The sequence below is a fragment of the Melopsittacus undulatus genome, chromosome 4 (assembly GCF_012275295.1).
Source record: "Melopsittacus undulatus isolate bMelUnd1 chromosome 4, bMelUnd1.mat.Z, whole genome shotgun sequence".
In the NCBI taxonomy this organism is placed as follows: Eukaryota; Metazoa; Chordata; class Aves; order Psittaciformes; family Psittaculidae; genus Melopsittacus; species Melopsittacus undulatus.
Genome location: NC_047530.1, coordinates 68,138,396 through 68,164,399, shown reverse-complemented (window position 1 = coordinate 68,164,399; position 26,004 = coordinate 68,138,396). Strand labels below are relative to the sequence as shown.

The following is a 26,004-nucleotide window of genomic DNA, read 5'->3' as shown; positions in this document are numbered from 1 at the left end:
CAGCAGTTATGAATGGTGCTGCATCTGAGCAAGGCTGTAGTGCCTGGGCATTGGGGGTCTCTGAGGAAGGTGGGGCTGGGGTCCTCCTTCATGTGGCCCTCTGAGGGCTCAGGGGTCAACACAAATGAAATGGGGGAAGGCAGCTGGGGGCTGGAGGACTTGGGGGTTTATGGATTAGCTAAAATAGCATCTTTCCATGGCAGCAGAGTAAGTGCAGTGCCTGTTGGCAATGGGGGAAACCTGAAGTCATCTCATGGCTTTACTCTGTGCTGTGATGGAAACTAACAGCAGATGAATAGACCCTGTTGCTGGCCCTGCTGGTACTGGCAGAGTCATCGCAGGAACCCACCATGGTGCTTGTATGTGTTAGGGAACAGCTGGGTGGGCAGCAGCTTATTTCCCCAGGCACTTGAGTGGCCCAAGCAAGGTGGGATTGTTCTGAGACTTGGGGCGCTGGAGCTACCCTCGTGTTTCAGAGGATGCCTCCAGGTCTAACACCTCCCTACCATGCCCTGAAGGCCTCCCACAAGGTGGGAAAGCCAAGCATGGAGGCTTGGTGAGTGGCTTACTTTTAGGCCAAGCTGCTGTGTTTGGGTCTGTGAAAGCAGTGCTACATACCTAGCTTCACTTTGGGATGCTGCTTCCCACCCTAGCTGTGGTTAAGAGCCCTGGAACCAGCACATGGGAGAGGAGATCTTCTGGGGCTGGACAGGGAGGTTCTATCTCCAGCAGGCTGCAAGGGGGCTTAAAATTAGCAGAAAGTGCAGGTTCCTCTGTAAGCTTCAGCTCTCAGGCTGCTTTGAAAGTTGTGCTGAGTGCTTGCACAAGTGAGTGTTGTACTCTCCCTGTGTGAGCTCTGGGGCGCGATCCACCTTGGCATGATAAAGCAAGGAGGTAAGGGCTCACTGCAGGCCACTTCATATCACTTCCAGCCTGGATCCAGTCCCCATCACGCACATCTGCTCTCTCCTCTTCCATTTCTGGGAAGGAAGAGAGCATTTTGGCTTTGAGAGATGCAGACAGTGCCTTGATGCTCCCAAAACTTGTGGTGTCCTTCTGAATCTCTCTGAGGCATTTGCCAGTCCCCTGTCCATCCGAGGGGATTGACACAGGAGGGGATGTGAAGGATTAATGTGGCTGGGGGATACTATGTGCTGGGGGTCCCTGAGGGCATAGGTGTGGTGGCTGGGGGATGCTGCATGCCTGGATGTCCCTGAGGGGGATGGGTGCTTTGTGCCAGAGGGTCCCCCAGGTGATGGATGGCTGTTGTCTGGAGGATGCAGTGTGCTGTGGGTCCCTGAGGGGACGGATGCTGTGGCTAAGGGGTGCTGTGTAGTGGAAGATCCCCTCAAGGATGGCTGCTGTGGCTGGGGAATGTGATGTGCCACGGGGCCCCTGAGAATAAGCGTGCTTCGTGCCAGAGTGTCCCTGAAGGGATGGGTGCTGTGGACTGGGGGATGCTGCATGCCGAAGGTCTCCGGGGTGATGGATGCTGCATGCCAGGGGGTCCCTGAGGGGGAACAACGTGCTGGGCGCGGCGGTGGGGCGGGCCTGTGTGTGGGGGGGTGTCCCTGGGCGGGGGGCGGCGCTGGGCAGCCGGCTGGGGCCAAGCGGCAGCGCTGCCCCTCCTCCGGTTCCGCCTCCTTCCCCCGCCGAGGCTCCGGCGGTCGGGGCGGCCGCGGGGCTCCGCTCCCGCCACCCCGGTCCCGCTGCCCCCATGGGGCGCCCGACGGCGCGGCCAGCCCGGCGCGGGAGCTGAACCTGGAGCTGCCGCTAGGTACCGCATCCCTTCCCCCCCGGATGGGCTCCTCCGCTCTTCCCCTTCTCGGGCCGGGTGGGGGTCATTTCGCAGCCGGGTGCATGGGGAAGAGGATGGAGGGAGGGTGGGTACCGGCTTGGAGCCGGTCGGGACCCTGGCGTGCCCTCATGCGCTCCCCAGGGAGGGGGAAGGTTGCTGCCAGCCCCCATCGGGAGAGGGGGGTGGGTGCCGCTGCTCGGCAGCCTTCCTCCTGCGGGGCCCGGGGTGTTGCTGGGCAGGGGTCCCTTCACCTCGGAGCCGAGGCGGGGGATGATGGGAGGAAGCTTTAGTTTGCCCCAGGAAAACAAACCCCACGGTGTCTGCATGAGGTGCCCCAGCGCGGGCGAGGAGGTTTTATCTGCAGCCAGTGCTGTGCTTGAAACCTCTAGAAAATAGATGGATAAGTAGTTTTGAGGCCCAGCATCCGCTCTGTGGTGTCTTCCCAGCTCATGTGCCTTTGCAGTCCTGTTTCCTATTTAAAAGGGTTTTTTCTCTCCCTCTTGCTGCCTGGAAGCCAGCCCTGCAGGAGGCTGACCCAGGCGGGAAGCCCAGTGCGGCTGTCTGCTGGTGCTAGCCGTGCCTGTTGTGGCTGGAGTGCCCCAAAGTGAGTTTTGGTGTTTGCATCCATTGGTTTGCCTTCCTTACACCCCCAAAGGCCATCTGGGAAGCCAGCTTTGATATGGGGATTTGTGGGATGGCTCTCCACTGGAGAATTAGGATAGAGAAGGAAAAGGAGCAGATGTAACCACAGTTCCTTTCCTGCTTGGGAGCATCCCAGTCTGGAGTTTGGCTCTGCAGCATCCCATTTGGGGAGCATAGGAGAAGCAGGAAAGCTGGAATCACTCAGCAGTCAGTTTCCCTCTGGTATGTTCATGCATGGTATGTCGCAGAGACTGGTGGGCTTCTGCCCCATGTAGGACTGGGGTCACCCTCACTGCAGTGTCTCCCAGGCAGAGCTGGGATGCGGAGTATATCCTAGAAGGAAAGGCTGCCTACTCTCACTAAGCTCCTGCCCAGGATCTGTAGCTATTGGGGCTGAAAGCTTCCAGAAACTACATCCAGGCTGTGTTTCCTATGGCTGCCGGACTTTTCCGGACCTCTTCCTCTATGCTTTCCCCAGTGCATCACTCCTCTAAGCACTGGGGGGGTGGGGTGTATGAACACCATCTTCCTGCAGCGCTCTGGACTGCAGCACTTGATACATCCCAACGTGTGTCTTGATTGTTATTACCTCTGGATGGGGAGTGGGGGGAGAAGGCAGTAAGTTTTGGGGTGGCTGGGCTGGGAGTGAGCAGGCATTGCCTGAGGAGGGAGCAGGCAGGCAGGGGCAGGCATGCAGGCAGCAGTGGTGGGACATTTCCTTCCTGGAAGGCAGGAAGTGATTATGTCTGCACAAATGACACGGGGCCTAAAAATAACTGTCAGGTCCCTGTTGTGAGCACATCCCCCTGGGATTTGCTTGATTTCTCTTTATTAAGGAGAGTGGGGTGGGGGAGAGCCCAGGAGCAGGAGCTCCGTGCGCTACCGCATGCAGAACCACCGAGCGTGCAAAGGCGTGTGCGACGGCGGGGGCTGGCTCGCATAAGGTGCTGCTTGTCTTGCGAAAGGTGTGGTCTGCAGCAGCCCGGCTTTGAAAAGCGGCCCCGTGTAAATGGAGCCTTCCCATTGCTCCGCCAGCCTTCCCGTCGGGAGGGGAGCCGGTGGTTAGCTAGGAATAGCACAAAATCATAGCCCTCGCCTACCCGAAGAGCCCTAGCCAGGCTTGTGGCGCTGAGCTTCCCAGGGTTGGGAGCAGGGTGCTGCGCCGTGGGTGCCACCCCAGGGTCCCCACCCTTGTGAGGACCCCCCCGGCCACCAGCCTGTACAGGGTCACGCAGCTAAACTTCCAGTGGGAAGGAGTGGAAATAGCACTGGCTGAAAGGTTTGGCTGAGCGGGTTTGGGCGTGGGTGCTTCCTGGTGAGCTGGGGAGTACTTTGTGTTGGAGGAAAGCTTGGCCGCAGGGTGGTTGTCTCTTTGGAGATGCCCCTGGCCTTTGTCTCCATCCTTGATGGCTTTTTTTCTCTGCACTATTGAAAGGAAACTTCAGTAAGCATGCTCACAGACCTTGAAACCACCGGCAGTGAGCTGACGACACAACTGGCAGCTCTGGCACTTGCAAATTAGGGCTTTGTTCTTCTTTCCATTGACAAACCCCCTCGCTTCCATAGCAGGGAGCCTGAGCATCTCCTGTGTGCTGTGCAGTGAACTCTCTCTTGTGTCTTGGCATGCAAAGCAGCACCCTGGGGACTAGTGTAATGTCTGAGGGGACCTGCTGAGGATCCCCTTTGAAAAACACAATAAAGATGCCTATTGCAGGGGAGAGGGTGCATGTGATAGCTGCTTATCCAAAGGGCATCCTGCACCTGGGCTGTGTTAGCTGTTACAGGTGAGCTTTGAGCGAAGCTGTGGTGACTCGGCCAAAAAAGCCATGTCCTGCTGCTGAGACATGTTTATATCTGAATTCCTCCCATGTGTTGCCTGGAGTTTTGCTTAGCAAGGAGGTTTGACACTGCTGATTAATGATTCACTGTAAACCATGTTTGGGAGCAAGGGTTGCAGCCTGGGTACCATTCCCAGTAACTCCCAGTGGGTCCCAGCATCCTCCCCATTGGTGGCTGCCTCCATGGTGGGGTGCAGAATCACACCCACGTTTCTGAGGTGACATGCCTCGTTGCCTCTTTTTTATCCCCTCCTTCCTGTCTCAAACAGCTTTCCCTGACCTCAGGGTAAAGACTTTTAAATGAAGTTAGCTAAAGGTGGGTTGGTCACATGCAGGACGGGGATGTGGTGCTCAGTTTTCTGCCAAAAGGCAGGAGTATGTCAGGGAGGGGGGTGTGAAATGCTGGGTCCTTGTTATTTTGGTGCTCCTGCTTGAATCTGGGGGAAGGTATCCCACTGGTACTTTCCCCTCCTCCTTGGCAGATGCCAGTGGTAGAGCACAGGGCATGCAGGGGATTAGCAGCACCGATCTCGGCCTGATTGAGAAATACCTTTGTACTTTCTAGGAAATGCTGATTATTTGGTTATATTTTTGGCTGTCGGCGCTGGCTCTCTGAGGAGCCCAGAGTCCGTGAGAATGGAGGGCGGTTGCTTTTGCGTATTTAAAAATAATAGTAAAACAATCAAGGCTTGTAAAATCAGAGCTGTCTGTTGCAAAGCTGGCTTTCCAGAGCCTTTTCCTTTCCCATTGCAAAGTGCTTTTGGGTAGGTTTAAAGTGTTTTGGGTCGTGTTGCTTCCTTGCCTTATTTCACCCTTGCTGCTCAGCAAGCGAACGGCATGTTTCAGCTAAACCATGGCTTAATATGTTATTTCTCACCTTTCTTTTCTGTTTTATTGTGTTTTTTAATAAGCCAAGCTGCTTCCTTCTGGCATCACCTGGAACAACAGGAGCCCGGTTCCCACGCAGCCTCTGCTCTGGGTTATCTCCCAACACACACGGGCTCCCCCGGCAAATGTCTGTTTATGTGTTCTCTTATTTTCACTGTTTTCTGCAAAAGAGGGTTAAGGAGCACGCTTGGGGCTCGGCTCCAGCACTTCCTTCAGGGTTCAGTGATGCCTCTCTGGCAGTGCTGGGGCTTCCTTCCACCCGCTGCAGTGCTTCCTGCTTCTCTGCTTGGGTCAGCAGTGCCAGGTGCCCCTTGATTGGTTCCTTGTGGATGCATCCTTGCCGTTCCAGTGCCGAAAAGCTGCTAGGGCTGCCCCACACCTAGGGGAGGGATGGATGCGTTAGGAGGATGCTGCAATTGGTGCTGCTTCCCAAAGGGCTTTGCACTTTATGTAAAAAAAAAAAAAAACCAAACCTATAAAATAACCTGAGGATGCACGGAAGGAGATTTATTTGATTTATTTCCTGCTGACAATGAGGTGGCCAGGCAAGTGCACGCTTCCTCCTCATAGTGGGGCCAGGGCAGATGCATCCTGCAGCTGTAGCCCCACCGCCCCCCACTATATTTAGTCCATTGTTTGTTCTGGCTTTGAGTCCTCGCCAGGTCCCTGGATGTGGGAATAACTCCTGTGCTGGGTGGTGGGCAGAGGAGCAGCTCTGAGAGTTGGGGGGCTGAGCACTGTACAGCATCAAGACCTACATGGCAGATGTGTGGGAGAGGCCAGAGAGCCTGCCTGTCATCCCTTAGGATGCTCAAGCAGCATCCTGGTGCTGTCTGCAGCTCCTCTGGCGTGCCCTATCCACCCCATGCTCAGTGAGGCTGGTCTGCAGGGGATGGGAAGCATACATTGCCCACCTGGAGGCTCTGCTTTCTCGTTAGGCATAATTAACTGGCGGCTGCTGGAGCTTTGAATGTAGGCAAAACACCTGGAGAAGAACAGTGCTGGTTTGTTCTGGCAGGACAGCCTCTTGCAGGCTGTCCATCTTTTTTTGTGGCTGGGGAGAAAATGGGCTCTTTGTTAATGAGCCATGGCCACAGTGTCTCTGAGATTAGGGCTGTGAGTGCTGGCAGGGATGAACTGGCTGGGTGAGGATTTCTGGAGTTCGTCCCTGCACCTCTCACTCTGGGGATAAGATTACAGACAGGAGGAAAGGCTGCTGTGCAGGACATTTTGTCTCTGCATCCTCTCTCTCCTAGAAAAGAGCATCCTAAATACAGCATTTTGCTTTGTAAAGAAATGCTCAAAACTGCCTTGACCTGGCTGATGTCTAACATCATCATAAAAGCCATGCAAATTGCTTCTGAGCACCCTAATTTCTTTCAGTGGCATGAAAACAGCAAAGCCTCACCAAGGTGTCTGATTCTGGGGAATAATTCAGATCTTAGTACTCCAGGCTGAGCTGTTGGATGCACTGGGGTTCTTTAAATTACAGATAAAATAATAAAACTATTTTTTTCTTTTTTTTAAGGGTAAGTTGCCTGCCTAAGCACTTGTTTAGGGTTTGCTAACTGGATTCAACTGTCGATACTTGAGCTAATCCAGAGCCCTTTGTTGGACTGGTCCCTCCCAGGCTGGACTCCTGCCCCCTTGGCTGGCCTGTGATGGTGGCTCCATTGCATCTCTTGTCACAGCTACCGGTGATATTTAAAAGAGTTTTCAGGCAGGATCATTGTATCTGGTTTTCTGGGATAGAGTTCTTTTTCCCCACCTACCCCATTTTGTGTCTCAGCTTGCAGGTTGGGCACTAGGAGTGTGTAAGTCCGTTTACTCCTTCTGGAAGCAGCAGTACCAGTAAATAGTTGCTCCTGTACGGATAACACCAGCACTTCCCTCTTCCCGTGGCTTTTTAGAGCAGTTCCCGTGGTTGCCCAGAGCACCCGTTTTGGGTAATTTCGGTACTTTTCTAACAGATGCTTGCTTTTGCCTGCCCAGCTGAGAGGGGGAAAGAAGCTGAAATGTGATTTCCTCTCTCCATTCATTTTGTGGTTTGAAAGACCATTTCCAAATCTGCCCAACGTCTTTTATGTCTGTTATTTGCTGGTGTGGTTTGTCAGGCAAAAAAAAATATCCCTGGGGCATTTATGGTGAAAGCGAGTGACTGCAATGGAAGGGAGAAGGATGGAGGAAATACAGAAACTGCCTGTGCCTGCCTGCAAGTTGCAGGGGTGAGTCTTCGTCCCCTGGCATTGGGATGCTGGAGCAGACCCAGAAGGATCGGTACGACTTGTGGGCTGCGCCGACTGCTTTTGAAAAGATGCACCAATTCTGAGCAAAGTAAAGAAAAAAGCATCCTGGCTGAATGCCCCCGTCCTGCTTGCTGGCTGAGGTCTCCAAAGCCACGAGTGCCTGCTCTGAAACACTTGAAATCTCCCTATGTTATATTTTTTTTTCTTTATTTTTGCCCTGACAGTGTTCATGTGAAAGAAATGCATAAGGGGATGCAGAGAAATGGCACTGGCCTGAAGCAGCTGGGTTTTTTGCCCTCCTTTCTCTTGTGTATTAAAGAAACCAGACTGCCTAATGGTGCAGAAAATTCATGGTAGAGCAACAAGTTTTCTGTGGAGCGGGGAAAGAAGATGGGGAGGAGGGGAAAATCTGTTGCCAGTGCATGGCTGTCTTGAAATAGCACATTTTCCGGAGGCTTTCCCCCCCTTCAAGCATTTGCAGCTGCTGGGGGCATCACATTCCCTGGGATTGCAGTAAGGGATTGATCCTGTGCTGCTTGCAAGGCAGCAGAAGCAGCTGCAAAAGTGTTTGTGGAGCTGGGTTAAAGTTACTGTGGGTTTTTCAGCATTATGCATTGCCACCAAGCGGGTAGCATCGCCCTTTGGATGCTGCCAAGGTTATTCCACATGCAGCATCAGTACAAAGGGGATTTTATTGGGGACCATTTCAGTAAGGGTGGGCAGAGTTGTTTTGTTGGGGTTTTTTTTCCAGACTACCCCTTTGCCATCTCTCACTTTATTTGGTCACCAGGATCCAGCCCTGGCTGATGCAGACAGTCGGCTCATTGTCCTGGACCGGTTGAGTGTGGCAGGATGCTCCTGGCTGCAGCCAGCTCCCCCTCACCCCCCCATGCTGGCCTTTTTGTTTTCATCCTTGTTTAGGGATGAGCTCCCTGAGGAGGGGGGGCTGCTTTCAGGGTCCTCTACCTGCCCTGGGAGAGCGGGTGCTCCTCCAGTATGGGAATAACCAGCTGCTTCCCACTGCTTCCAGGCTCTCAATGCCTCCGGTAAAATCAAAGGGGTTTCTCAGCACTGCAGAGTTATTTCTGTGCAGGGGACACCTTTCCTCCTTGCTGCTGCCCACAATTTCTGAGGCTGCAAAATCATGTGGGAGCACTTCACACCCTGCTCCCCAGCTCTTCCTCTGCCTGTGCGTGTACCAAAATGCATGTGTGCACTCATATGTGTGCACAGCTTGGTTTGGGGAGCAACCTCCTGGAGCCTCGTTTGCTGCTCCAGGCGTGCTGGCCAGCTCCTAAATTACTAAATATTTAGCAGTCTTTACTCACTGTTCAAGCATCTTCCATGCAGGCAGGGACCCTGGAGCGGTTTACAGGTGCTGGGGAAGTAGAAGGTAAGGCTCGGGGCTGTGCCCCTGTGTCCCCTGCAGTGCCATCTGCTGACTCAGCAGATTTTATGGGCCAGATCTAATGTTTCTCCTTCCTCCCACCTTCCTCAGCCCCACTTTCAGCTGCTCTGGGTCTGGACCCTCCCTGATGGAGGGAGCCACATGGCAGGCAGGGAGGGAGGAAGAAAGCCATTTGCAGGAGTGGGAGGGAAAAGGCTGCTTAGCATTTCTTCCCAAAGGGCCTCTCCTTGCCGGCTGTCAGCAGGGGGTTGCCCTGCGCCCGCCCAGCATTTTGCCTTTCTAAACCAAGAGGAGCTGAAAACAAAGTTCCTCTCCTTCCTTCCCTTCTTGTTTTCCCTGCTGCCTCCTTGTCCCAGTGCAGCTGCCCACAGATTATGGGTACGACCGCCAGCGCAGCACAGCAGGCAGTCTCAGCATCCCCCCTGGAGAGTAGGGTGCCAGGCGACGGCAGCATGGAGGACCAGCGCTCCCTCAGCATCCACTCCTTCCAGACCTTGGGGTTCCATAACAGCAAGGCCAAGTCCATCATCACTAACAAAGTGGCACCTGTGGTCATCACGTAAGTCCTTGGCAGCCTCTTGCAGCTCCAGACCTCTGTTTTTCTGCACCTTCTTCCCTTATATACTGCTTTTTTACTCTTTACCTATGCCATTATTTTTTAACTCTATCCACCCACATGTGGCTTCTGCAGGTACAACTGCAGGGAGGAGTTTCAGATCCATGATGACCTGCTGAAGGCCAACTATACAGTGGGACGCATTTCTGACACCACTCTGGAACACTACCTTGTGCAGGTGAGCATCATCACCACCCCATGCCAAACTCGTTTCAGTCTGAGGTTTGGTGACCCTAGGGGTTTTTGGGGCTGATTTTGGAGTTAACCAAGAAAAAGCCACTTTAATTCCCAGCTGTGTTCAAATTGCTTGCTCAAATCCACTTATTCCCCATCTTCTCTCTGCCATCTTCTTTTGCAGGGGAAATATTTCATGGTCAGGGACGTATATGGCAAATTAGACGTCTTGAACACTACTGGCAGCTGTGGCGCTCCCAATTTCCGACAAGCCAAAGGAGGTTATGCTGTGTTCGGCATGGGACAACCCAGCCTCAACGGCTTCAAGCTCGTGCTGCAGAAGCTGCAGAGAGAGGGCCACAAGGTTGGTGGGAGGGTGGAAACTGGAGTGGGAAAAGGTAAGAGAGCTTTTGGGCAGCCTCTCCCCATCTTCACAGGAGTGCGTCTTCTTCTGTGTCCGTGAGGAGCCTGTGGTATTCCTGCGGTTGGAGGGGGACTTCGTGTCCTACACCCCTCGGGGCAAGGAGAACTTGCACGAGAACCTCCAGCGCCCACAGCAGGGGCTGCGGGCAGAGAGCCTGGAGCTGGCCATCCGCAAGGAGGTGAGGTGGGATGGGAGGGGGTCATCACCCCATGGGAGGTGGGTGGGGTGGGCTGTTGGAGGTGGTGGGCACCCCATGGATCTTAATGGGGCTCTGCATCTCCTCCAGATCCATGACTTTGCGCAGCTGAGCGAGAGCATCTACTATGTCTACAATGACATTGAGCGCTTGCGGGATGAGCCCCACACTGTGCGGGTGCAGTGCGAGGAGGACATCCAGGTGACAGAGGAGGTTTATCGTAGACCCATCTTCCTCCTGCCCTCCTACAGGTGCTTCCCCTCTTCCTCCTCCTGGCTTTGCTTTTGCAAGCTGAGCTTGTGATAATCTTTTAAGCCATGTGTCCTTCATGGTGGTGGGGACAAAGCCTCAGCCATGTCCCTCTCCTCCTAACAAGGGCTGTCCCTGTGCTCCCAGGTACCACCGCCTGCCCCTTCCTGCCGAGGGAGCCCCTTTGGAGGAGCAGTTTGACACTTTCATCCAGTTCCTCAGGGTGAGCTTAAGGAAAGTGCCTGGTCCATGGGGCCACCTTGGGTTGGGTTTTTCTCTTCTGCCTGAGCAAGTGCACTAATCAGGGAGCGTGGGAGCAGCATCTTCTGGTTTTGGTTTTACGCTGCCTGTTAGGGGATGCTTGTGCCTGCGGTTGCATTCCGTTCCCATTGCTGTAGACCCTGCTGGAGAAACTTGTGTTGTCCAGGTGCTTATCCCTACCTCTGGCTGGAGATGACCATCCCTTGCCACCTCCTATCATCCCTGTGCAGGTGGCTCTTCCCTTCATGGGTGTGGGATAAGTGATCTGGGTTTGGGGCAAAGGCTTTCAGTGGCAGGGCTTCTCTTATCTTTTTTTTTTTTTAGCCTGGGAGATGAAATCTCAGTGGCTTGGGACCTGGTGATGGGAACATCTCCGGTGGGGTGGACAGGCCAATGTCTGCCATGGCTGGAGAGGGCATGGGGCAGGGGGATGCAGTGGATTGACTGCCCATTGTGCTCTCCTGGGCCGTACACACCATTCCCTGAGCAAAGGGTAGATGTTGCTGACCCCTCTGTGCCTGGGCAGAGCTGTCATCTCCACACTAGCTGTTGTGGTGGCAGACCTGTCTCTCCTGGATGTCTCTGTGATCTCCATCCCTCTGTCCCCTCTCCTAGGAGAGCCCCAGTCTGCTGCTGCGGGACCCTGGCAGACCCCCACCAGCGCTGCTCTTCAGCTGCCAGACTGGCGTGGGCAGGACCAACCTGGCCATGGCCATGGGCATGCTCATCCTCCACCAGCACCGAGGAGCTGCCCAGAAGCCGGAGTAAGTGGCGCAGTGCCTGGGGCCGGGGCTGGGGGAATGCCTGTTCCTGGGGCTGGTTTCATCTCTTTCTTCTCCACCTCAGTCTCCCCCACCCACCTAAAGCATCCCCCAGGGACAGGCTTCGGGTCATCCAGACCTTCATTGAGATGGTGCCCAAAGGCCAGCAGATAGTAGAGGAGGTAAGGGGGTGCCAGCAAAATCCTGCTCACAGTGGATGAGAGGGGGGTAGTTGGTCTCTCCCCCTAATCTGGGGTTTGCTGAGCAGCTTTCTGCTTGCTCCTCGCAAGGTGGATGGTGCCATCACCTGCTGCTCAGAGATGCATGACATGAAGGAAGCCATCTATGAATACAAGAAGAAGCTGGAAGGGATTGGGGAGGACTATCAGATCCAGGTATGTTAACTAGAGGCTTGCCCGGAGGCAAGCTGCCTGCACAGGGTAATTTATTGAGCTGCTTTTGCGTGGGGATGAGAAGAATGTAAATTCTGGAAATCCAAAGCTTCCTGTGAGCTGGAAACTTCCCAGCGATGTCAAACCTGGAAGGTTGTGGAGCTTCTCTTCCCCCCCCCCCTTCTTTTTTTTCCACTTCCCCCTCCTCCCCTCCCCCTAAGTTGTTTTAGAGCCCTGACATGGAGCAGGCTGGGATCGAAGGGAAAACTGGCTGTTCTGGGCTTTGCTCCTGCTTGTGGTAGATGACCTTGGAGGCAAATAATGTCCCATGCCCTGGTTTCACCAGGTCTGAAAGGGAAAAACTGATACCAGCCTGGCTGGTAGAAGTCCTCAGGAGCTGGGAGGGATTGTTGCTGAGAGGTTTTCCTGCAAATGTAATCACTAAAGGTCATGCTTTTCTATCTGCAGATTTCCTTTGTTTTGAAAAGTCATCAGGGTGGTTTTCCATGCTGGGAAGCCATAGTCTCCCCCGTCTGACTCAGGGGGTCCTCACCAGGCACCAGATGGAGAGAGGAAGGATGTTCTAAATGGAAGTGTTACCCCTGTCTCAGCCTCTTTGGAGATTAATTTTCCCATTTATTGCTGAATGTGGAGTGGAAGTGCTGGGACTGGTTGTAAAGGGCAATCTGAAAACAGGTGCAGTGCATCCAAAGCAAAGAGGCTGGAGCACAAAAACACCATGAAAAAGGATTAAGCAATGGGAAAAGAAAGCATTTCCTTCCACTTTGTTGGCGTTTGGTGGCAAACCCCACACTTGTCCACACCCCTGCCCCCTTTTAGGGTGAATTTGGGTATGTTTGGTGCCGCTCATGTGATAGCAGGCAGTCTCGTGTATAGCTGGGGAAGCTTGGGCACAGGATTTTCCTCCTGCCTCGAAGCCTTTCCCTGGCTTTTCCCTGCTGGGAAAGGCTGCTCTATGTCATCCTGGATGCTGGGGAAACAAACAGCTGGGGGACTGCTGTAAATTACCTATGAGGAGTGTTTATTTGAAGTCTACATGGAGCAAGAGCAGGTTTAAACAATGGCAGAGGGCCAGGAAAATGTGCTGGAGGAAAGAGGATGAGGAGGGGAGAGAGGCTGATGCTTGGCCATTGAAGAAACAGCCTGGGCTTGGTAGGGCTGGAGGGGCTGCAGGTGATATCCAGGGGCTTTGCCAGCTGAGCTGCCAGAGCCCCACTTGATTCTGGGGAAAGGTAAGGCTTTTCTGGGCACTGAGGAATGATGTCATGCTGGAGTGTGGTTTTCTGCCCTGCGCTGGGGACAAAAGCAGAGATTTAAGGCCTAAAGTGATGGTGTTGCAGGGGCAGGTGTATCCTGGCTTGGGCTGCTGAGCTGCAGCCAGATCCCTGTGGTACTCAGCTCTCCATGGCTGACACATGAGCTGATCATCCCCCTTTTCATCAAAAGCCTGTTTAAGTGGGAATATTAAGAGATTTAACTTGGGTGAGACTACAGGAACCTAAGCTCCTGGGGAGAAGCGCTGCTCTGCCACCGGTGCTGTCCACAAACCCGGCATGGCTCCATCCTTGCAGGCTTTGTTTTGAGTTTCCAGAGCAAAGGCCTCTGCTGTGCCTCTTGATAAATGACAGTGGGCTGGATTTCTCTTGCCAAGAACAAGTAAATGTTCATGTGTCAGCCACGTAGTGTCAGAAGTGGACAAACCCTGCTTGCCAGGCCAATCCCCATATGTATACAGCCCATCTTAAAGGATTTTCTATTGTACTCTGAGGGAAGCAGGCTCCTGACAGGCTTTCCAAGGATGCTTGTGGGTCCTGTGCTGGGTGCACCTTTGCTAGTGCCAGCATTGCAGGTTAGTTTATTGGATAGGATGCTCAGATGTACAAACCCCTGCCCTGAGGCAGTGTAGATGTGGTTTCTAAATTGTGGAAAATCCTGAGGGTGTGAGCTTGCATCCCTGGGAGGAGATAGTTGTGCTGGGGCACACGCCTGCTTTGGGAAGGTGATGGTGAAGATGAAGAAGGGTGCTTGCTTGAAGCCAGCTACATAAGCATTAGGATGCTTCTGGGCTTGAAGGAAAAAGAAGGTTTTTGGATATGGAGGTTGTTACAGGGTGTGTAGCTTATGTTTCTATTTAATAAGCTCATCTTGCTCTTGATTGTGTAGTGTCACCCATCATTTAGGGGTCTGCATCCTCCATGAGATGCTGACTCTGGAGTGAGTCCTGGTGGGTTCTGCTGGGCTCAGAAGGCAGAGATGGGGTCCTTGAGAGGTCCTTAACCATTCCTTGTATTAACTGATGCAAGGGGCTGGGAGGTGATGTCTCCAGCCAGCTTCCCCTGTCTCTACCCATGGCATTGCTAGTAAGGGATGTTTCTACCCAAGCATCTCTGCTGAAGGCTTTGGAGGTGGCTGGGATGAGGGTTAGGGTTAGGGTTAGGGCAGGACCTTGAGTTAACTACCCCCTTCCCTTTGGGTCTGAGTCTCTGGCTAGCAGCTGGACAGTGTATCTCCCTGGGACAGCAACGCCCCTTGGGTCTGGTTGGAACTGCTCCCGGTTTGTCCTTGGCCTAAAGGGAAGATTTTGTTCGAGCTGAAATGCAAATTTATGACTTTAAGCATCATTTAATATGGAAAACTTGAAATGTTTCATAAAACAAAACCAACCTCCAAACCAAAACCCACACTGCATTCCAGATTGGGTTTTGTATGTTCCCCCTCCCAGCCCCTTCTCATTTGGAAGTAGTTTCTTTCCAAACAAACAGCTTGGTGAAGTTAGCATGAATATGCAAAAACCCTTCTGAGCAGCTTAAGTGGCATTTCTGCCCGTCTTTCTCCTCTTCCCTCCAGAAAACCTGCTCCATAGAAAACATGCCTCAGTCCTGTTTGCTGCCTGCTTGTCTCTCTTCTAAGTCAGCTGCAAATAAGTGTGTGTAGGGCTTTTTCCCCAGCCTTCTGGTCTGCCTGGGGCTCAGGACTGTTTGGTGTTGAGTACCACAAATCCCACCTGCCTTTGCTTTCAGGGGAACAGCACCAAAGAGTATTTTCTCCAGAGGACTTTGCAGAGCCTTGAACGCTATTTCTACTTGATTGCTTTCAACTACTACATTCATGAGCAGGTAAAGACAAAAATCCACCACCCCCACAACCCCTCCTTTGCTCTTTGTCCTGGCTTCCATGTGCAGTGGGAGGGAAGAGCTCTCCACCTCTGAGTTTCTCAAGCAAATGTGGGTTTTCTTGGTGGGTTTGTGGGTTGCATCTGGGCAGGGGGTACAAGCCCAGGCTGACAGCGCGTCCCTCCCCGGCCCCCCGCCGGCAGTACCCCCTGGGCTTTGCCCTCAGCTTCAGCAGGTGGATGTGCCGGCACCCCGAGCTCTACCGGCTGCAGGCGGAGATGAACTCGTCGGAGCTCACCATCACTGGGGATCTCATCACCAAGGGGACACGAGTACTGGTGAGTACCTCCCGTGGATGTAGGGGTGGGGATGGCCGCTCCTCACTGTCCCCTGAATGGCACTTTCCTGGGATGCTTGTCCTCAAAGAGGTTTGGTGGGGTGGGAGAAGCAAAGGGGCTTCCCTGTTGTAGGTCAGGTGCTGAGTCTTGGGGTCTCCAGGTCTCTGCTGGGGTCTCAGGTCCATGTCCTGCTGGCATCCTTGGCAAGGGTGGACATATGGCCAGAGACCCCCTGTGCACACAGATGTGTCTGGCCACTCACACCCAGGGTACCATGATGCTGGAGCACCCCATGATGCAAGCCTAAGTTGCTAGCTTAGCTGCAGCTTAATGTTTTAGTGGTGCTTGGCTCTGGCCAGAACTGTTGGTGGCTTGCTGCTGCTTTGACATGGTCTTGCTTCAAGAAGAGCATCTTCCACCTTTGAAATGCAGCCGTGTGGCTTTGAGCCCTGGGTTGCTGATGCTGGAAGAGTTTGGCGGCTTCTGAGCAGGACTATGGGTGAGAGGCTGTGTTGTGCTGGGAACATTTCTGCAAACCGATGAGTGGGAAAGGGGCAGGTACAGTGCTGGGGGGTGCACCCCTTGCCCAGGCTTTGCTCTGCTGCAGGTGGCAGATGAGCGCTTCTGCCCAGATGTGCTGAGCACTGCCAAGGAGATGAGCGTGGCCAACTTCCGACGGGTGCCCAAGATGCCTATCTATGGAACTGCGCAGCCCAGCTCCAAGGTGAGAGGCACGCTAATCCTATCTCTAACCTTGTAATGGGCTCCCTGCCCTCCCATCATCCTTGCCTGGGCCTTCGCCTAGACCCTGGGGAGCGTCCTGAGATATCTGACAGATGCCAAGAGAAAGCACGCCCACATCGTCTGGATCAACCTCCGGGAAGAAGTGGTCCTGGAGGGGAATGAGCAGATCTATACACTGCGGGAGCCCGGGCACCTGGAGGAGCTGATCCCTGTGCCCACCGCATTGCCCCAGCAGCTGGAGGTGAGCTCTTGCCCACTGGGGAGATGCTTTGTGCATGGGAGTTCCTGGCCATCCAGGAAGGGCAGATATCCCCATCTCATAATGCCCTCATGTGCCATGTCCATAGGCTTTGATAGTCTCCTAGCCTCTGGAGCTGCTTCTTCTGGGTTTGGGTTCTTTTAGATCTGGCAATGAGGAGCAATGGTCATATTGGATGCCATGCTTAGCTTGTGCCCTCCATGTCTGATGGAGGCTGGGGACAGCCCCACTGATGCAAACCCGGGTGGTTGACCTGCTCTTTATCATACTGCAAAAATAGGGAGTCCTGACTTTGTTGTCACTGTGTGAGAGTTTGCAAAAACAGAGCAAAGCGGAGATCCTCCCCCAAAGAATTTATTTTGTGGCTTAAAAGTGAGGGTAAAAGGCACCCGGGCAAAGGGGATAGCAGATGATCCCAGCTCGGTGTTCAGAGGAGATAAGCAGTGAGGAGCTTGGCTGCCAGCAGCAGCGTGATCGTGCGGAGGAGCTGCTCTGGGGTGGTGGAAGATGAGGCTCCTGAGGCTCCCATCACGCATGGTGGGGACAGAGATGCTGGGCAGGAGTGGTGTCCAGGACCTGGTTGGGGGTTTTGAGTTTGGTGGGTGTTTGAGAGGGATTTCAGCCTGCATCTAAAAAAATACTTAAAATCCACCCACCCCCAATAAAAATAACAGGAGCAGGTCTCATGGTGAGGGTTTCTCCATCCTCTGCAGAAACTAGAGGCTACCCTGAAGGGTGACCTGCTGAAGTGCCAGAAGTGGCTGGAGGTGTACCTGGAGGCAGAGAAGCAGATGAAGATGTTCAAGAGCTGCTTGACCATGCAGGAGATATTTACCCAGCAGAAGAATGCCTGCCAGGGGCTGACCTACCGCCGCATCCCCATCCCTGACTTCTGTGCTCCTAAGGAGCAGGTACCCTGGGGATGGGATGGTGCTGCCTCCTTCCCAAGCCATTCCTGCTGTTGCAGGGTGAACGTCACTTGGGTGCTTGGTGCCCCCTGGGCCAGGGACTATGGTGGTGGGCCCAGGCTTGGCGCAGGGTTCTTGCTGAGGCAGGGAAGGGTGCCTGGGAAGTGCCTGCAGCCTGCCAGAGATGGAGGGGAGGTTGCTGGTTTGGATCCAGCAGCAAGAAGTTAAGGATTTTAGTCTGGTGGCTGTAGGATAAGTGGGATGCCCTGGTGGGGAGGGCAGGGGGGCAGCCTGTGCCAACATGTGATGGTCTGCACTGATAAAACCCCCCTGTCTTCACCCCTGGCAGGACTTTGACCGGCTGCTGGAGGTGATGAAGAGCGCTCTGGCCGAGGACTCGCGGGCAGCCTTCGTGTTCAACTGCTCCAGTGGCCGGGGCAGGACCACCACAGCCATGGTTGTTGGTGTCCTCACCCTCTGGCACTTCAATGTGCGTACTGGGACTGCAGCTCTCCCTGGGCTCAGGCTGGGGTGGTGACTGCTGGGGAAGCTTGGTACAGTCATTGCACAGTGGGAGGGTTAAAAGGAGAGTGGGGAGGGCAGGGGTGAGGCCAGGGCTGCAAGGGGGTGACTGCATCTTGCTGTGCCTAGCCTCTAGTTTGCTTCAGGAGAAGTGAGGGTACCTCCCTGGTGAGCCTTTACCTGACTGAGAGCTCCCACTCCAGGATGAAAGGTTAAAGGCAGGAGAGATTTGGCTCCCTCCTTGCAGAGTGGGTGCTGAGGGTAAATTTTGGTCTTCTCTGCCCAGGCAGATGGGAGGTGGGGGATGCCTGAGGTCCTGGCGAGTTGGGTTCAGGGTCTGCATTTCTGCTAAGCTGTTGGGCAGCATGAATGGTGTAGGGTGAGCAGCCCCTAACAGCTTGTCCCTCTGTCCCAGGGCATCCCTGAGATGGGCGAGGAGGAAATTGTGAGCGTGCCTGATGCCAAGTACACCAAAGGGGAGTTTGAGGTGAGTCCTTAGGCCTGACTCTGTTTTAAGGGTCTGCCCTCCGAGCCTGTTCCTTGGTACCTTAGCCATGGCTGCTTGTTCGGAGGGGCTGTATCCTCTCACAGGTAGGGATGGAGCAGTAGGGTCACAGGGAGGAGGCACCTGGTAAACCCCCTGCTGCTTCTTCCCATGCTCCAGGTGGTGATGAAGGTGGTCCAGCTCCTGCCCGATGGTCACCGGATAAAGAAAGAGGTGGATATGGCTCTGGACACAGTCAGTGAGACGATGACACCCATGCACTATCACCTCCGAGAAATCATCATCTGCACTTACCGGCAGGTGAGCATGCCCTCCTCCCTGTGGGCACAGGTCTGCCCTGGCCTGCTGCACCCAATTCCAGAGGGTGCTGCCAGGCTCTGGGACCAGCCCTGCTGAAGCTGGATGGTTTCTTGGGCTGAAGCTTTCTAGCATGTCACCAGAGATGAGCCTGGACTCTTGGTCATAGTCACCCAGTACTGTCTTTCCGTCCTGTGCCATCCTGCATCCCACCTGTCTGGTGCCATCACGTATCTTAGCCAGCATCCTGTCCTGCCTGTCTGGTGCCATCCTGCATCCCACCTTGCATACAGCTTGGCCGGTGCCATCCACATCCCACTCAGCAGCCTGGCCATTTAGCACTGTCCTGCATCGATTCAGCATCCCGCTGTCCCACATCCCACACCCTCCCATATGCCATCCAGCATCCCTCCCTCCCGGCGCTGTCCCGCATCCCGCAGCCGGCAGAGGGCAGGGCTGATCCTTTCCTCTCCGCTCCCAGCCCCAGAGGCTCCGGAGGCTCCTCCGAGCTCGGAATGGGGAATCCTTGCCCATTCAGGAAGCATCCTGTGGCCTGCTGAGCCTGTGGGCTGCAGCTCGGTTTTATGTGGGAGCTTCTGTGGAGCTGACGAAGGGGAGAGAGGATAATTGTTTTTTTTTCCTTTTTTGAGATGTGCCATTCCTTCATGGGACCTTAGAAAGTCTGAGCTCAGGGGTCAGCATTGTCCCTGCCCAGAGTGGTTTGCTCCATGTCCCTTCCACTGTTGCCTTGCTGTAGCTCTTACCCACAGCTGCCATTGACCCGTGTTTTCAATTAACAGCTGTGAATGATTGACCAGGGGAAGGAAAACAAAAGCAGTTAATCACCCAGTAACATCCACGGCTCCCTGGGCTTTTGCCTCCTGGTTTATGGGATCCTCTGCTTTTCTGGGGGGCTGGGAGAGAAAACCTGAGCTCTATGGGACAAACCACTGGGGACCTGACTATTTAAAGCAATAGCCACTATGAAATTATTTGGGATAAGTAATCTTATTTCCCCCTTTTTATGTATTATGGGGAGGTGGCTGTGTAGTCAGTGGGAAGTCTCACCTACTTTATTGCATCCTTTGCTGCTGCAGAGCTAAAAACTCCCATGCTAAACTAGTGGCTGTCTGCTTATGGATTTAATTATGTTCTCCAGTGACCCAGAATGATCCCTGCCTTGTTTCTGCCTCCTGCCCCTACTCAGCCCTGGGGGTCCCAGGAGGAAGAGCTCAGCAGAGCAGTCTTGCCAGGCTGCTCCTGGTGTGGGTTTTTGTCAGAAGACAATTCCCGCGACCTCCTTGCCCCTCTTCCTGGCTCTTGATGGTCAGGACCAGCATATGGGTGTTCCTGGGCTGTATCCTGTTTCCGGGCTGGCTGTATCCAACTCACCCTGGCAGCTCAGTGGGAAAGTGAGATAAGGAGGGAGTAATCTGCTCCTCCTGCACCCTCTGTCCTAAGAGGAGACTTTTGTCATTGCATTTGGTGTTTCCTCTTGGCTTTTCCATCCATTCCATTGGATTTGGCTGGGCCAGGGGAGGCATGTGCAAATGCTTTCACTTTTTGTTATTGTATTTTTTTTCCCCAGTGATGGGCAGCTTGAAGAGAATTACAGGAATTGTATATTCTAGGCATTGCCCTAGTGGACTTCTAATTAAGCTGTGGGTAGTGTTTGGAGAAGCATGGGGTTTGGGTGAGCCAGTAGTGTCATGGCATGGTTGCTGTGTGCGTGAGGCTGATGCTGTTTTGCAGTTGTGGGAGCCTGCCCAGAGCTGCTTTGCAGGGTGAGGGCAAGCAGGAGGGAAAGACATGGTGCTCTGGTACTTGATTTGATTTGTTCCTACCCCTTCCCACCCCAAGCTGGGAGGAAAAAAGAATAGGAGAATATAAGAAGATGATAGGATAATACAATTATAAATAAGGTAATAGAATAAAATTAAATAGTAGATAATAATAAAATAATAAATAATAGGATCATAGAGTGAAAACTAAACAGAATAATATAAACACATGGTAAGTAATAGTATAATAATAACAGGATCTGCTGTGCAAATACAGAGAAGACACCTTTTTCAAGGTCAGAACCACTTTCTTGTTGCTGTCACAAACAGGGGTAGAAGTTGGTTGAACAAATTGTGGTTTAAAAAGTCCATGGTGGAAATGTTTGCATGCCCTAGCAACAAGTGGCTGGGGAAGGACCTAGAGAAAGTAGGCTTGTTGCTGAGAGTGGGTTGGTGCTGACACTGAAGAAAGGACTTGCTACTCTTTGGTGATGGTCTGCAGGGTTCACTGTGGGATCAGGGCTCTTATGCTGGCTGTTTATTCCTCATTTATTATTTATTAATTCCCAGAAGGGGCATCACTGCAGGGATTATCTGTTCTTAAAATAATAGCTATAATAATAGCATAATTATATGTACATACACTACTACTAAGAGGTGTAATGGTCACCAGCCTCAGAGTGGGGCTCTAGGTGGCTGCTGTGGCCTGTCTTCAGTGGTGGAGGCTGAATCTGACTGAAGTTTTCCCTGGGAAAATGCTTTGCAGTCCAAGAGCTCATGGTTTTGGGTACAGTTTGCACCTGGACATCTTTTCCTGGCTCCTGGGCACCCACCCCACACAGTCAGTAATCCCTCATCTATTTTTGAGGTCTGCATGGTGAAGGGGAAGTTTTTCTGTGCTGGAAACCACAAGGTAATGAGCACCTGAATTGCCAGGCCACAGTGGGAGGGGGCTGGAAGGATACACTTATTTTTGTGCCCAGAGTGGTCTTTTCTCAGCAGCTGGAGGTGAGGTAGGGGCTGCACCCTGGGCTGAGCTCCCTCGCAGATAATAGTGTTGGAGGGCCAGTGTGTGACAGTATATATGGCTTTTCGCTAGCATAAGAGGTCCTCGTGGGTCCTTCACCACCAAACCTCTTGTGTGGGATTGGAGGGCAGGACTATGGATGAAGACTGGGTGCAGGAGCTGCCTCTCAGGTGCATTTCTAAAGTGGGTGTCACAGGCATCTCAGCCAGTTTCTTGCTCCTTCCAGGGGAAGTCAGGCAAGGATGAGAAGGAGACGCGGATGCTGCAGCTGAGGAGCCTGCAGTACCTGGAGCGCTACATATACCTGATCCTCTTCAATGCCTACCTGCATCTTGACAAGAAGGACTCCTGGCAGCGGCCCTTCAGCCTCTGGATGCGCGAGGTGAGCCTTTCCCCACCTAAGCTGCCACCAAGTCCTTGCTCATTTGGGAAGTAGAGCCCTGTCCTTATTTCGTATATGATTTCCATATGGTTGTTGGGGATTTTTGTGTGTCCCTTTGTTCTTGATTAACTCCCATATCACCAGGTTGGTGGCTCTCATGGAAAGCCAGGCTGGTGACTGCAGATATCCTACCACATGGATGGGGTGCTCTTCCATCTCAAATTTGCATTTTCCTCTTTTGAGCTTCCCAGCGTTTATTGCGATCTGTCAGTTGTGATTGTAGCATCTGGGGCTGGGAGACCACCAATCAACCCTGCCCCAGACCCTTCTGCCTGGCTTGGTTAACTTGGCTGGCTCTTCTTGCACCCAAGCCCACCTCTGGTTTCTTTGCAGCACATTAAAAGTACGGTATCCTGGCCAAACAGGTCAGGGAGTGAAATGGAAGAATAACTAAAAGCAGCCCTGCTCTGCCTTGTCCAACTGGGGCAGGTGGCACAGGGGATGGAGGGCACTGAGCATCTGAGGGAACTAGGAACCAGCTGAGAAAATGGAAGGGGGGGGTTGGTGAAAGACCCTAAATAATCCGTATTTCCTGCTCAGAGGGATGTGGGCTCTGGATTTATTTGGGGCACATTGCTTTGTACTCAGTCATGGAGGGGGGGTATATGTTTGCAGCAGAAAACATAAAGGGACTTTGGAGGTGGCACAAATGATGGGGGGCATAGGGAGTATGTATGCTGCTCCCTGGAGGGTTATTCTGCAAAAGAGATTTAAAGGGGAGAAGGGAAAGCTGGGGACACAGTAATTTGAATTATGTTAGTATGTTTTATGTTTTATTTGATGTTTATCACTATTTTATTATTTTTCATTATTTAAATTTTATTATTTTATTTATTATTTTTATTAGTTGTTTCTATTATGATGCAGAGATTAGTTTTTCTGTCCCTGGGTTTGCACGGTGCTAAGCAGGCAGTGCCTGCCTTTGTGGGAAAAACCTCATCCCTTCGCTTGCCTCTGCCAGCACCACTAATTCATATTGGCATGTTTGATCCGCTGGGCTGGAGATGAAAGCGGTGGCTGCAAGCTCTGCTCACCATCCCCCCCTGCCCCATCTTGCTTGAAGGGGCCAAATTAAGGAGGAGGGGATGGCCAGTGCCCTCCCCGGCATCTCGGTTATGCTGGTGTTTATATTGCCCGAAAGGAGGTGGTGGCTGGGGCTGGACCATCTTTTAGTGGAGATGTGTGATGCTTGCTGTTGGATGCATGGGTTTAAATGCATCTTTAAAGCAGCATCTTTAATGCATGGTTTACATCTGCCCAGTCATGGTTTAAGCCCAGCTGGTAACTCAGTACCATGCAGTCGTTTGCTCACCTTCCTCCTTCCCCTCTCTGGGTGGGATGGGGAGGAGAATCAAAAGAATTTAAACCCCATGGGTTGAGATAAGAACAGTCCAATAACTAAAGTATAATATAAAACTGCTACTACTAATAATAATAGGGGAAATAACAAAAGGAGAAAATACAAAACTAAAAGGGGAAAGGAAAAAAACCCAATAAACATATATGATGCACAATACAGTAGCAACCAGAACAGTACACCAGCGGCAATATCGCACCAACCAAGACTCTGATTCCCATCCATAAACTGATCTGTAGACTGGAGAGTCAGGGAGTGATCAGTAGGACCTGCTCACCCTTTAATAACCCCATATGGCCAGTGCAAAAGTCTAATGTAGAGTGGAGACTAACAGTAGACTATCGTGGCCTGAATGAAGTCACACCACCATTGAGTGCTGCCGTACCAGACATGCTAGAACTTCAGTATGAGCTGGAATCAAAGGCAGCCAAGTGGTATGCCATGATTGATATTGCCAATGCATTTTTCTCAATTCCTTTGGCAGCAGAGTGCAGACCATGGTTCACTTTACTTAGAGAGGTGTCCAGTTCACTTGGAACTGACGGCCCCAGGGATGGGAACACAGCCCTACCATCTGCCATGGACTGATCCAGACTGCACTGGAACAGGGGCAAGCTCCAGAACACCTACTATACATTGATGACATTATTGTGTGGAGTGATAGAGTGGAAGAAGTCTTTAAGAAAGGAAAGAAAATAATCCAAATCCTGCTGAAGGCTGGTTTTGCCCTAAACCAGAGTAAGGTTAAGGGACTTGCATAGGAAACTGCTGTTTGGGTTGGGCTGTGTCAGCAGGTGATGAGCAATTGTATTCTGCATCACTTGTGTTCATTGGTTGTTTTTCTTTTCCCCTTTTAGTTTTATACTCTCTCCCCTAGTTATTTCTATTATTATTGGTAGTAGTAGCAGTTTTCTATTATACTTCAGTTACTGGACTGTTCATAATTCAACCACTGGCATTTACATTCTTTTGATTCTTACCCCCATCCCACCCGGAGGAGGGAAGGGGGGTTATGAGGGAATGGCTGGGTGGTGCTGAGTTACTGACTGGGCTTAAACCACAACAGCCCTCTGTCCCCCTTATTTGCTGGAGGGGAGGATATACACCCAAGTTGCAGATACACAAGGAGCCTTTGACCCCAAAAGCACCCTTCCCCACTGCATAATCCCTGCGTTTTTAGCAAAAACAAGGCGCCATTGTAGCTTTTTGCCAGAAGGGTGCCAAAGCCAACAAACCCTGTGATGGCTGACCCCAGCAGCAAGGAAGACGCTTATAAAATGTATAAGCGATTCCATGAAGGAAAGCTGGGGTTGGGAGGGTAGAGGGGGGTACCTGGATGTGGGAAGATGCTGGGGACTTTCCCCATGCATCTTCACCCAGGAGGCAGCAAAAGTATTCCAAGGATGCCAGGGGAGTTAAATCTCTCTTCTCCCTCTGCTTTCAGGTGGCGGCAGTGGCTGGGGTCTACGAGATCCTGAACCAGCTGGGCTTCCCTGAGCTGGAGAGCCTGGAGGGCAAGCCCCTGTGCACACTGCGGGGCCGCTGGCAGGCGCAGGGGAGCACCTCCCGCCCTTTCCATGGGGAATTTGTGTAGGTTGGGGTGCAGGGGTGTCCCCCACTGCTTTCTCCTGTTGGGGCAGAGGAAAAAGACTGTTTTCCCAAAACCTGGGGGTGTGGGGAGGGAGGGGCAAGCCCCAAAACTGCCTTAGAATGGGAGAATTTCTGGGGTTCTTTTGGACGCAATAAAAATACTGTAAATTAAAAATCAACCCTTTTGGACAGATGCTTGATTGCGAGCGGGATGTAAGTTGAAAAACAACCCTGGAAGGCTGGGATGCCATTGTCTGAATGTGATGGATGCATGGAATCATGCCACATTCTTCAAGACTGTCCTCACTTTCTCCCTAAACCAGTGCAGCATGTGCACGCATACATATATATTTATATGCACCCGTAAATAGATGTGAATATATATATGCACAGATACACAAATATACATACACATGTATATATGCTTATATATAAATATACACACACACAGAGTTATAAATTTAGGCCTCTGTATGCATATATGTGTATTATCTGGAGCCGTAACACTTGTAGCCTGGATTAGAACTCCCAGAGATCCCTGTCACTGCAGACCTGGGTATTTTGAAGATTTGAGCATCTTTGTTGGTTCTTCCCAACTGTTTTAGTTGTAGATGTGGCTGGCGGAAAGGCAGGCATGGCACAAGGTTTGGGGGTCCCTGCTGCCCCCCAAGACCTGCCTTTTTCAGTGCCAAGGTGATGCTGGGGAGGTTTAGCTGTTCAGCAAAGAGTAGACTTAAAAGTATAATTAATGAGATTTGTATTTAATTATTTTTAAGGAAAGGAGGAAGGGAGGAGTGAAAAATAAAGCTAATCAAAATAATGCAAATGAGGGCCCCAGTTCCCCCCTTCCCTCGCAGCAGGGGGAGAGGAGCCTCACAGCCAAGGGGGAGATGGGGAAGTTGCTGATACAGGCAGGAGCCTGGATGGAGTGATGATAAAATAGGATGGGAAGCACAAAAGCAGTAGCACACGCTCCATCTCTCTTAGCAGCTGCTTTCATCTGCTGCCAGTGGTGGGAGGTGCGGGCAGCAGAAATTCAAAGGTGGAGGTTGGAAAGAAAAATAACATTTTTAAATCGCAGCGATCCTTTTTCCTAACCCTTGGTGTGGTTCCTGCTGTGGCTGTGGGAGCCCCAGTGCCCAAGGGGTCCCTTGTTTTTTTGACTTAACTGCATGTTTGTTGGTTTGGTTTTGTTCAATGCAGAAAT

General features: G+C 52.4%; 1 protein-coding gene across 2 annotated transcripts; it reads left to right on the top strand.

The window, feature by feature from the left end:
• The first annotated feature begins 1,649 nt into the window (after window positions 1-1,649).
• On the top strand, window positions 1,650-24,801 carry PALD1 (phosphatase domain containing paladin 1). 2 transcript variants are annotated; one of them, XM_034062217.1, is made up of 20 exons: window positions 1,650-1,777; window positions 9,182-9,379; window positions 9,512-9,614; window positions 9,795-9,974; window positions 10,048-10,212; window positions 10,321-10,481; window positions 10,627-10,702; window positions 11,356-11,504; window positions 11,587-11,683; window positions 11,792-11,896; window positions 14,935-15,030; window positions 15,231-15,365; window positions 15,973-16,089; window positions 16,171-16,350; window positions 17,082-17,279; window positions 17,626-17,766; window positions 18,214-18,285; window positions 18,463-18,603; window positions 21,635-21,790; window positions 24,652-24,801. In XM_034062217.1, the coding sequence occupies exons 2-20, from the start codon at window positions 9,195-9,197 to the stop codon at window positions 24,799-24,801; spliced, it is 2,607 nt and encodes an 868-aa protein (XP_033918108.1). In that variant the 5' UTR covers window positions 1,650-1,777; window positions 9,182-9,194. The 2 variants fall into 2 exon arrangements, with proteins under 2 accessions (XP_033918108.1, XP_033918109.1); XM_034062218.1 differs by having other exon boundaries at window positions 1,663-1,777; window positions 9,177-9,379.
• Window positions 24,802-26,004: the final 1,203 nt, after the last annotated feature.